General features: G+C 33.4%; 2 protein-coding genes across 2 annotated transcripts; both read right to left on the bottom strand.

The window, feature by feature from the left end:
• Window positions 1-6,580, bottom strand: LOC147006009 (beta-defensin 110-like). Its single transcript, XM_085838492.1, has 3 exons — window positions 6,540-6,580; window positions 5,842-5,885; window positions 1-134 (listed from the first exon to the last, which is right to left on the bottom strand). Exons 1-3 carry the CDS (start codon window positions 6,578-6,580, stop codon window positions 1-3), a joined length of 219 nt encoding a protein of 72 aa, XP_085694618.1.
• Window positions 6,581-6,588: 8 nt separating this feature from the next.
• On the bottom strand, window positions 6,589-11,112 carry LOC110304753 (beta-defensin 41). The gene is made up of 2 exons (XM_085835026.1): window positions 11,058-11,112; window positions 6,589-6,731 (listed from the first exon to the last, which is right to left on the bottom strand). The coding sequence occupies exons 1-2, from the start codon at window positions 11,110-11,112 to the stop codon at window positions 6,589-6,591; spliced, it is 198 nt and encodes a 65-aa protein (XP_085691152.1).
• Window positions 11,113-12,085: the final 973 nt, after the last annotated feature.

Below are 12,085 nucleotides of genomic sequence, written 5' to 3' on the forward strand. Positions count from 1 at the left end.
TTAAATGCAGCACTGGTTCCTCCATCTGATACAGTATCCATAATCATACTCATCAATATCACAGAAGGTCTTACACATTCCTCGCACCTTTTCACATCTCTCTATTCCATTCTTGATGTCAATATGACTTCTGGCTGCAATCAAGAAAGAGAGAGACATGAAAGATGGAAAGAAACTTTCTGGAAAGAGAATGACCAATAGGTGGGAGACAAAAGAGGAAGTAAGGGGTGAATATGGTCAAGGTACATTTTATACATGCACAGTAATGTCCAAATAGAACCAATTGCTATAAATAATTAATAGATACTAATAAAAATAAGAAAATAAATTTCTTCTTTGATATCTATGCCTAAACATACACACATATATATGAAGTTATCAATATATTAATAATTTGAAAGAAAATATATGGAAATAATGGGGTCAAAGAAGAGGGGGAGGAGCAACTATTTATTACTTTCTTCACAGTTCAGCAGTCATTTGGAGAATGGATGAATCTGCAAGCATTTTGCTTGCTCAATGCCAATGCTAAACTTGAAGTTCAGCAGCACCTGAGCTCTTAGATGTACCTTTTTTATTCTTCATTTACTAAACCAATTTATGTACACTTATTAAAACAATATTTATACTTTTCTGTAAAGATTACATTTCACCATTTTTAAAGGACAGTGCATTGTCTTTCATATCGTTACCAAAAGGCTTTGCTGTTCATTCCAGAGATTCCTTTATTTTTGATTACTTTTTAGTTTTTAAGGTTATGATATAATCACATCTCTTCCCTGTACCCTCTTCTCTCTCCAAAACTTTCCACATACTTCCTGCTCTCTCTTACATTTATGGCTCCTTTTTAATCTCATTAATTGTTGATACATGCATATATGTATATCGAGCAGAGATTACTTTTTACTGAAAATTTCTTTCAACTAGAAACAAATTACCTTTCTTCTACCTTTCATCAGTAATACTAAACAAAGAAAATATGCTATTAATTGTATATATTTTATAAAATATTTGTTATGTTACTTACATTCATCTAGCCTAAATCTAGACCTTTATATGATAATTAGATTTGGTCTGATTTTTGACACTGCACCTATATAATCAAGTAATAGCAGGATAGTGGTCATACAAGACTTGCTGACAGAGTCTGTGTACGTGTTTATGTGGGTGCACACACAAGTGTATGTATGTGTGCAGAGGACCAAGGCAAAAGTCAGATGCTTTTTCTCCCTACATTACTGGGAGAGAACCTCACACTGGACCCAGAGCATACCTATCCATTGACTATTTTATCAAGCTACATTATGGTAGAGAGCTATTGCTATTGTATCCCAAGAACTGGGACTATAAGTGGGCCACCACACATTTCTGGTTTTTATTTGCTGCTGAGTATCCAAATTCTGGTCATTATACTTGAACATCAAACACCGTAGTCAGTGAGTCATTTCTACTGACCCCCCTTTTTTCTTAAAATTTTAAATGGTAATTATATAGCACCATGAGTGAAAATTTACCATCCATATATCTTGGATAGGAATAACATTCCTTAATATTCTTATGAATACTTATCAACTAATATGCATGTAAAAACTGTATGGTGCTATGCAAAGATAATCCCTAAGGATAAGACAGTTCCTGAGATGTGATTGGAATCAGTAGACATATATCACACTAACATCAAAACAGGTGTTGGGTAGAAGGAAACACAGCATGCCTTTGCTCACTCATGCTGCAGTACATCTTGTAAAGTACTAGAGAAAGAGAATTGGTGAGAATGTTGATGAAAAAGGAAAACCTCAAATTATCATTTGCTCCTCTACCAGGAATATATATTTCAAGAAATTTCTTAAAGGCTTGACCATAAATATGGCTAAAGGATAGGGTAACCGTTGTGTGTCAGAGCCCTGACTGGACCTTCATAGGAAAACCTTGTAGGTATGACATCAAGTGTTAAAAACTCAGTTCACCAGAATTAATCATAGTTTCCCTAGTTCTTTAGTAATTGACTTCTTCATTGTATCAAGATAAATGTTATCTTATCTTTCTATCTATCTGTCTATGTCATCTATCTATGTGTCTATCATTATCTATTATCTCTCTCTCATATGTGTGTGTGTGTCTGTATATATGTATGTGTATGCACCAATATATATTTTTACTGACTAGCACATCACCTTTCTGTTAATGACTCTTCATTTAGTCTCATGATGCTCTGGGTGAACACAGGCTGAACTGAAATTGTGTAGAGGTAAGTTTGAAAAGCCATGTGCTCATGCAGTGTATATGTTGACACTAATACAGAAGAAATTTCACTAAAGAGCTCAACACTGGATAGGGCATGATCTCTCAAAATTAAATAGGGGTGGACTATATCTTTACACAGTCTATTTCCTGTGATATCAACTCTTTTTTTTTTGTTGTTGTTTTGTTTTTGTTTTTGTTTGTTTTTGTTTTTGTTTTTCGAGACAGGGTTTCTCTGTATAGCCCTGGCTGTCCTGGAACTCACTTTGTAGACCAGGCTGGCCTCGAACTCAGAAATCCGCCTGCCTCTGCCTCCCAAGTGCTGGGATTAAAGGCATGTGCTATCACTCCCGGCTGTGATATCAACTCTTATTAAATGAACATTATTGTGAATTTGAAAAGGTATGTAATAAAGTATATAAGCAATTCTCGTAGTATAAAACTTACTAAGAATTCAAAATAGAGTACCTCAAATGTGATTGACCTTACTTCGCTTTTGGATTCACAGTAAAATTTAACCTTAAATGAAGCATTCTTTGCCAGTGTTTAAGACTTGCAATGAAAGTACAGAGACAGCTTTAAAATACATTGTCTTCACTAAGGTATAAACACAAACTCTAATTGTGATACCCTAGGAGACATTACATAGTCTGTATTTCTCAATCCTGGATTGGTTGTATAGTGCATTAAGTTGCTTAAAAAGTATGTGTACAAGTGACTGGGTGTCAAGATAATAGACACAGGAACATAATTTTTGTATTTAATGAAAAGTACCCATAGTTCTTCAGTAGCTCTCTACTTGTTATTTCCTGTGTCACACAAAGATTATACACCGTATGCTTATTTTCTGAACTGTAAAGTGTGGTTTATAATAATATCTTCTTTCAAGTCATTTGGTGCAATCACATGGGATGAAATTACCCACATATATTTAAATCTATAGTTTACAAATTCAATTATTCATTTTTCTTAGTATAGAAGATTTATTGGTTTGTGACAGGTTGAACTAATCTTTTAACTTTAGAGTTTTTTTCCCACCACTTTTTTTCTTATAGAACATCTTTCTTTTAACTCATATATTTTTAGTAATAACTAAGTTGTACGGGGTCTTGTTTGAGACAAGACCAGAAAATAAATATTGGCAAATGCAACTGAGAAACTGTATAAGAATTGTAAAGTGGATGCTAAGTCGAGGTTAGTTGACAAGAAGTTAGGTAGAGAAAAACATGAAATATATGAAGAAATAGTCCATTCTGAAGAGATTTGAGAATATTTAGTCTTATCAAGTAAAATCACATAAAGTGACTGAATTTTCAAATGAAATCTTGAGTCAGAAACATTGTAAAGTTACTTGTGAGTATCTGGTAACATGGAGCAACAATGGAGGTCAGGTCTAACCAACTTTATTCTTGTGAAAATTCCATCACAGCATTCGATCTAGTTTATAATTCCAAATTCTTTGCCTTCTCCACTCCTAGATATTGTCCCCATTTTCTCCCCCCAGTCACCAAACTGAACATTCTTAATAGACATCCTAAGGCTTTTGCACCATGTGAAGTTAGATGCCAACATCTCTATCTGGACAGTTTACTGCTCTCAGTTAACAGAGCCTCCATACTCTGAGGAAATTCTAACCTATTGACTGAAACTTTGCTGGTCTTCTCTTGTCCCAACTCAAAATATCACCATATTCCACACATCCAGTGGTTTTCTATCTTCTCCAAATACTTATTTCTACTGTCTCTTTTACCTTCCAAAGTTCACATATCCAGTACTGAGTGAATTTGTTCCAGTGAGTCAATTCTTTCAAGAAATAACAAACCTTATTCTGTGAGAGCCCATGCAAGAAATCTGAAATTTGTCCTTCCTTTTGTCAATCAGTAATGAACTTTAGCTACCTCTAACATACCAAGAATGCACTCAAATTCATATTTTTATTTGTGTCTGTGTGTATTGCATGCACATGTGTATGTAGGCGTGTACACATGGCATATGCATGCAGAGCTAAAGCACATCAAAATTCTTCCTCTGTAGTCTCCTTACTCCCTGAGAAAGTCTGACTGATTCTGAAGCTTATCTTTCAGCTAAACTGGCTTGCCAGAAATCTCACATACTCTGTCTGACTCTACCCCACAATGCTAGGGTAACAAGCACAGACAACTTTCCTCAGTTTTTAATTCTGATACAAATAGAAAATACTAATTTTTTTCTATATATCTTCTTCAAGTTTGTAGCCTGTTTGTCTTAAACTGAATACCTAGGACAGTGTTTTGTGTGTACACTTGAGGGAGGACAGCTCAGAGTTGAGAGGGACGTCATTTCTCAGTTGAACACTGTAGGGTAGATAGAGAATCAGACATGCTAGGGCAGTCTGCATTAAATATAGAGATAAGTACATTGTTGGCTGAAGAACTTCTAACCATCTTCAACTGCTTGGTAGACCTTACCAAGTTAATTTCTGGGATCCTTATATTGATTGCATATTATACCTCTTTGTTCTCATAGAGGACTTGTAGTATTGACTAAATAATGGGATAGTTAAAATCCTAAATATTCATTTAATAGTCATAATTTTCTAATAACTTTCTTGATGTAATTAATATATTCACAGAAAATTTGTCCATGTTTTTTTCTGAATTTCTCAATACACTCCCAGCTAATATATATGGACATAATAAAGATTTGAAAAATTATTCTCACAAGACACAGAGAATGTGATTAGTGATCAGATGTCAATGTTAGTGATTATTTTGTTTTCATTTAAAATTTTATTTTCTGTGAGATTGGATGCTGTGTATTTGCATGTCTTTTAGTCCTTAGAGGAGATATTTATCAAGACATGTAAGCATTTTGATTTTAACCTTTAAAGGAATAAGTGCTGTTGGCATCTAGTGGATAAAAGCCTGAGCTGCTTCTGCCAGTTAGCATGCAATGTAGAGTGTAGCTCTTCTACAGAGAATTATCCAAATGACATGACCCAGAGAGGCAAGGCAGAGAAAGACTGCTGTCAATGATGACCATAAAACACTTTTGAGTGTGTATGTTGCAAGAGAACACATGAGATAATCAGACTACTTGAATTTATTAAAGACTGAAAAAGGAAAATATACTAAAAACTCCAATGTATGCTTAGAAAATTACCACTTCATAATGGGGTTCATGTGTTCATTGAATTAAAATGCTGAAAATTCATATATATATATATATATATATATATATATATATATACACACACACACACACACAATTTTTGTGGTGAAAATATATTACTACCATGTGTATCACAATGTTGTAAACAATGTTTACTATAAATTTCCTCACGCCTTTTGTCTGCATTTGAATCCAGAACTCACAGAAAGGCCACAATAAAATAAGTTATTTATTTTCTAACTTTCTGATTTATAGTCTAGTAAATATGTATGTCTTTAAAATTTCCCTTACCCTTAATTAATTTTCCCAAACCTATTCTATTTTATTGGGTGAGTGACTGTTTCACAAGATATTTTTATATTGATAGAAACTTCTGAATTGTACTGCTATGCAAATAATAAAATTAGGAAGTTTGGATGGATATTATATGGATTTATTGTGTAGATTTACAGGGAAGAATACTGATGTACTCAGAGGCAGAAAATAATCTGAGCCTAAACAGAGGCTAACTAGAATCCCCACAAGACTTGAAAATGTGTGTTGCTTTCTTATGTGTATCTCCTCATGTAATATCAGCACTTAGAAGTAGATAGCAGAACTAAATTAGTGAGCATAGTTTATATTTTGATAAAAAATAACTATGTCTACATTCTTCTTTCTGAAAATGCTCTTCATCCATTCAGATTCATATTTTCCTCTGCTAAATAATAAACACAACTAGACACTAATAGTGATGTGAATTTTCTCCCTATTTTAGATATCATATCTTGATTGATCTCTCTTAAGTGATTAGTCTCTCATGAAAATGATCCATGTTATCAATATCTGGTCTCAAAGTCTAGTAGTTTATACATTTTCATGGGGGTAATAAACTGACAGTGTATATATGTACTGGAAGACTGTACCTCAAGGGAATTCCCTTTTTTGACTTAGGTGTTCCCATCATATTAATATGTCAACTATTTCAAGACACAAAATCCTGAGTACTGTTGGAGGAACTTTCACAATATTGTCTCATTTTTGAATGCACCAATTAATGCTTGAGCTAGGACCACTTCTGAAAGATTCAGAATTAAATTGTGTTTAATCATTTTTGTTTATGGAGACACACATATCTTGGAAGTCCTGCTGGGAAGACTTAATCAGACTTGTTCTTCTTCTTGGGTAATGTGTCCTTTTCATCCTCCATCTTTAATTCTAGATGCAACAGTGAGTTCCAGGTCTTATGCAGAAAGAAATCCTAAGTTCCTTTTCAGAGCACTGAAGTTTACAGTGACCTCTACGCATTTTGCATTCTTTCCTCAAATCCAAGCTACCATACTCAGGATAACTCTTTTTAGCTGCAAGAAGGAAAGGATAACTAGAATTAGGAATCAGTGTATGACATAGCCGCAAGGAGATCATTCTAGAGACAAAGGATTATAGGATGACCATTCTCAAATGCTGGGAACAGTTTAAGTAAAGTTTCTGTAACCTAATATAAAGGATATCTCAGAAAGTGTACTGGGACTAAATAGTTGTTCAGAAGTGACTGAGTGGTGATGGCTCAAGGACAGCTCCTAAAGACAATGGAAAGATGGAATTTACACTGTCTGGCCTTCTGCCATTGTCCATAGAATTAGGAATGCCTATTTCTGCTCTCATAAATGATCAACCTGAATCCTGAGCCTTCATTAATTATTACTAACATATTCATTGCAATTTAACTATATCTTTCAAAATATTTAGAATTAGGCAATGTTAAACAAATTATTCAAATGCTCAAAAATTTCCTGGACATTTTGTGATTTCCCTCAAATACATTAGTTACATTATATCTATATATAATAGAACCATTGATCAAAGGGAAAAGAAGAGAGGAAAAAAGAGAAAGGGAGAAAAAGAAGGAGGATGAAAAGGATGGTTTAGAATTTGCATTCATTTTTGGCTCTCACTTGGTTTTTAAAGTAACCATACCACTTCTGAAATAATAGTTGTTTAAAAGGGCATTTTTCAAAATTTTATTTGTTAGTATTGATAATTATAAATTTGCATAGGGGCCAAATTCACCCTGGTATCATTTATGGTGTATAGTTCCACAGGCACACACTTATTTCCACATTGTATATAAATGTTTGTATTTCAATGAAAATTGAGCTTATAGGCTACATAAAAGCAGAAATACCTGCTTATTTTATTTCTTTGAAAAAAGGAAGTTTACTAAAATTTCCTTTTGATTCCTTTTGAAGCAGAAAAAAAAGAGCAATTGAAGAATTTGTAGTTGGTGCCATGAGGAGTTTCTACCAATATTAATATTCTGCTATGGTGAACACTGGCATATTTTTGTCTAGAATTATGAAACTGGAATTATACTACAATATAATATCCTAATATGATAAAGAATTTCTTTAAATTGTATATAAATCTATAGCAATATACAATATAAATTTGCACAGAATGATTCTCAAAATAATTCTATCATATACAACTTATGTTTACATTTATTTATTTATTTATTTATTTCATCATAAATGTTTTGGAAGAATTGGGAAAAAAGACAATCTGTTTTCTTCAATACAAAATTTGTTGTCCTATACTCATAGCATATGTAGGAATTTTTAAAATGCCTATTGATAATAAAACAATTTCCAATTTGTCAGAAAATGATGAAAAATGGAGCTACAAAAATGTATTCCATCTCTAGTGTCTAGAAAATGCAGAAGAAAGCTGTTATGTAAATGGAAACTCCTTCTATAGAAATTTTAAGGACATTAGTTAGTGGTAATAAAATGGCATGTGCTTATGCAAAAAGGCAGTTGGTACATTAATAGATATGGTGATCAGATTTTATATGAGTTACTGGAAGAAGTGGAGAAGGAATCAAAATGTGTTGTATGCAATATTATATTAAAATTAGAATTTTTTCAGAGTTTACAATCTTTTCTGTCTTGGAATGTCTTAGAAGGCTCTGTCATTGAACAGGTAACAGAGTAAAAACCTCCAGAGTCCTTTCTTTAAAATGAAGAAGGAAAGAATGGGATAAAAGGAACTATTCAAACTTCGTCTTCTTTTTTTGTGGCTTGAAGTCTCCCCCTCTTCCTCTCCCACCTTGGAAGCCTCCTCTGCCTCCAAACCCTCCCAGGCTTCTTCTGCCCAATCTGCCTCTTCCACCTCTGCCTCCACCACAGCCACCAAAGCCACCTTCACCCTTAGGGTTAGCCCAGTCCAAGGTAACTTTGTTTCCATCAATTTCTCCACCTTCCATGGCCTCCTTGGCAACTTTGGTATTTTCTTCACTATTAAAGTCTACAAAACCAAACCTGTTAGAAGAACCAGTTTCCCAATCAGTGCCTCTTTTAAGGTCTCTTCAGTGGAATCCTCAGACAGACCTTTGACAAACAGAGTTTCAGATGGTTGACTTCTATCATTGGGTCCTTGCAACTCCAGCCTGATTGTTCTGCCCTCAATTTCCATTTTATTGCAGGAATTTCAAGCTTCTTTAGAATCTTCAAATGAAGGAAACTCTATAAACGCATATCCTTTAGATTTGCCATGTGGGTTCTGGGACACTCTGATAAAAGTTGATTTCTCAAATACTTCCTCAAGAGTTTATTTTGTTGCATTGCAGGAATAGTTACTTAAAACCAAATTTTCTATTCACCACTCCAAGTGCTATTCTTTCCAGTTCTCTCTTGCCTTTATCCTTTCTCTCCAGTATAGTACAGTGAAACTGTTCGTTCATCAATTTCCGCCCCCCAGCTTTTCTTCCAAGTTTTCTCTGCATCTGCCTCAGACTTAAATTCAATATAAGTAATGCCTTTACTTTTTCCATCCTGGCTGACTAATCTGATCTCCATGGCATCTTCAAACACTTCTTTAATTCATCCTCAGTGATGTTGAAAGAGAGGTTTTTGGCTAAACGTGTTCTTGCAGCTTGAACTTTCTTACTATCTCTTCCTTTTGGTTTTGCAAGTTTAATTTCATTGCCAAACACGTTTAAACCAGTGAGCTCCAAGGCCTTTTTAGGTCTTCAGCAGACTCAAATTTAGAAAACTAAAGATAATTATCTACAAAATTTTAAGAGTAGCACACATGACATTCTATATATTTAAATATTATTGTTATCTTTGTGTTTATCCCTGGAATAGTTTATGCTCACCATTTACATGAAGGTTCATATAAAGGTCAGAGAGATCATTATATTCCCTAGATTTGACATTGTAGGTGGAGTGCAAATAGCTACTGTGAATGCTGGGAAGTGTGAACTTATACACAAGACGTTCTGTTAGAACTGTGAGCACTCTTAAGCACTCAGCCATCTACCCAGGTCTGGTGATATATGTTTTTACTTATTTTAGTTCTATTTCCATATATTGGTGAGCTGTAAACTGAAAATAAGCCTACTAATGGTCATTGAAATTATATTATACCTGAGTTTGAAAGAAAATAACATCCAGACATAGTGATAGTAAGTGTTTTTCAAGTATTTTGGTCTGTAATAATGAGTTGTCTATAGGTTTAGTTCATGTTTAATTTTAAAGAAGCACACCTTCCTTTTGAAACTAATTTATGCCACTCTGTGATCTAAATGATTTATAATTTCCAAGCCTGTATTGAATGTTCATTTTTCCCTTTGTTGAAGGAATAGATAAGTAACTAGTTATTAGTGATGGCACCTGAGGAGGTATACTATAAAGAAGATAAAGACTTGAAATACATTTACATAATTACTGCAGAAAATATAGAAAACAATACAATATGTTTTGAAGGCCATATGAAACCTAGGGTACATAATGGAAAAACAGTCTACAAGAATGAATGAATGAATTCATTAATGAATAATTAATATAAATAAATAATTGAAAATGAGTATTCTTATTTTGCATTTGTGAGGTTAACGCATGTGTATCACTATATAGGATGACCAGCATTTTACTTCATTTCTGATGGAAAGGAATAGTTCATGGGGTAATAATGACAGGAAATACTTAAAGCTCTAGTAAGAAAATTGTTATATGAATGACATCAGGAAGTATATGCTTGTGTAGAAGTTTGGATCAGGCTGGAGAAATTGTAGTGAGAAAGGAAGAAAGAACAATGCAATTTACTGTCAAAACAAACAAACAAAAATAAGCAAATAAAAAACCAACAAGGGCTATAATTGGCTTGTAATTTCGAGAAAAGAATGCCAAAAAGAACTTCATTAATAGTCTATTATTGTAGAGTACAGTGAAACCGAAGTAAATATTGTAACACTGATATATTTAAACCTTGCTGTTGATGATACCCAACAATAGTTTTTCCCAATGAGGTATGAGATGATTATACTTACTTTCATTTTAAACTTTGTAATCATTTTAGATTTTAACATATTGGTGTATGAACCCACTGGAAGCCAATCCCACTATGTATTATAACCTTCACATGCAAAATAATATTCATCAGCATAAGCGTCAGTAAGTAAGAAGTATTAATACAATTTTATTGCCTAACCTATATTTTATTCTTGTCTTACCAGGTTTCCTCCTAGTAACGGTTTCTGTTATAGGGGCAATTTAAGAATAGCATAATAAATCCAGTATAATAGTATTCTCATTCGTTGAGTGTTTTATAATTTTAACAAACAGCAACTGATGCCTCCCCAACTCCATTACTACAAGTACTCTAGACAAATATTTCCATATTACCTGTTAATATTGTGGCCCCAAAGAGCAGAACAAAGAAAAATAGATGAAACTTCATGGTACAGTTTCTTGGACAAGAAGAGGCAGTGGATCTTTTGAAAGTTAGTAGGTTTTGTAGTCAGGAAACAATGAGCACTTCTATTTAAAGCACCTTTAACTACTGAAGCTTGCAAAAACCAAAATTATTTGTCTGTGTGGGTGATTCCTTCTACTTTTCAAAGAACATGGTCATAAAATTATTTCTAGTAAATTTCCTTAAGAAAGCAAAGCCTAATTAGATTAATCTTAATGAAATGTCACAGTAATCAATTTTTTCCAGACTATTTGAATAACAAATAGTTGTTTAAAATGACCATTAAAATACAACTACATGACCTCATTTATATATGTGTTGAGCTTACTATTCAAATGCAGCTATTATTGTTGTAATTCAGTGTTGTCTCTCAGGATGTCAGAGCTGAAATATCAGTTGAATTCTCGTGTTTCATGGGGTAAAATAACTAGAGGCTCAAAGACCAAGTGATTTGTTTCTATTCTAAAATACAAGCATTTACATGTAACATAACCAGGAATTCCCTATTCACTGATGATTATAGGGAAGACATCCACACATTTTAATGATAATTAGTTAATTATTTAACACACATTTTCTACTTCAAAATTTACATCATCCTTTTTATGGACCTGAAAGTCCATGCTTATTTTACATAGAGTAAAAAGTTTCTGGGAGTCAACCCAGCTTACAGAAACTGATACTTTTGTAAAAAGGAAGCAATCAAATCTCCTAACACAGGGTCAGGTTAAAAAACAAAACAAAATAACAATAACAACAAACCAGAAAACAAACAAACAAAAAAACCTCTTGGACTGTGGTTCTTAATTTTTACCTACATGATAATTTCCAAGATGGCTTGTTCAATAAAGATTTGATTTTGGATTTGGAAGGTTTTAAATGGAGGTTAAGCATTTGTACTTCAAATGTGACCCAGAAAAATTACCACTACTGTAAGAGACTGTACATTGCTCTGGAA

This window comes from Mus caroli, unplaced genomic scaffold (assembly GCF_978045245.1).
Source record: "Mus caroli unplaced genomic scaffold, Mus_caroli_1 scaffold_1, whole genome shotgun sequence".
NCBI lineage: Eukaryota > Metazoa > Chordata > Mammalia > Rodentia > Muridae > Mus > Mus caroli.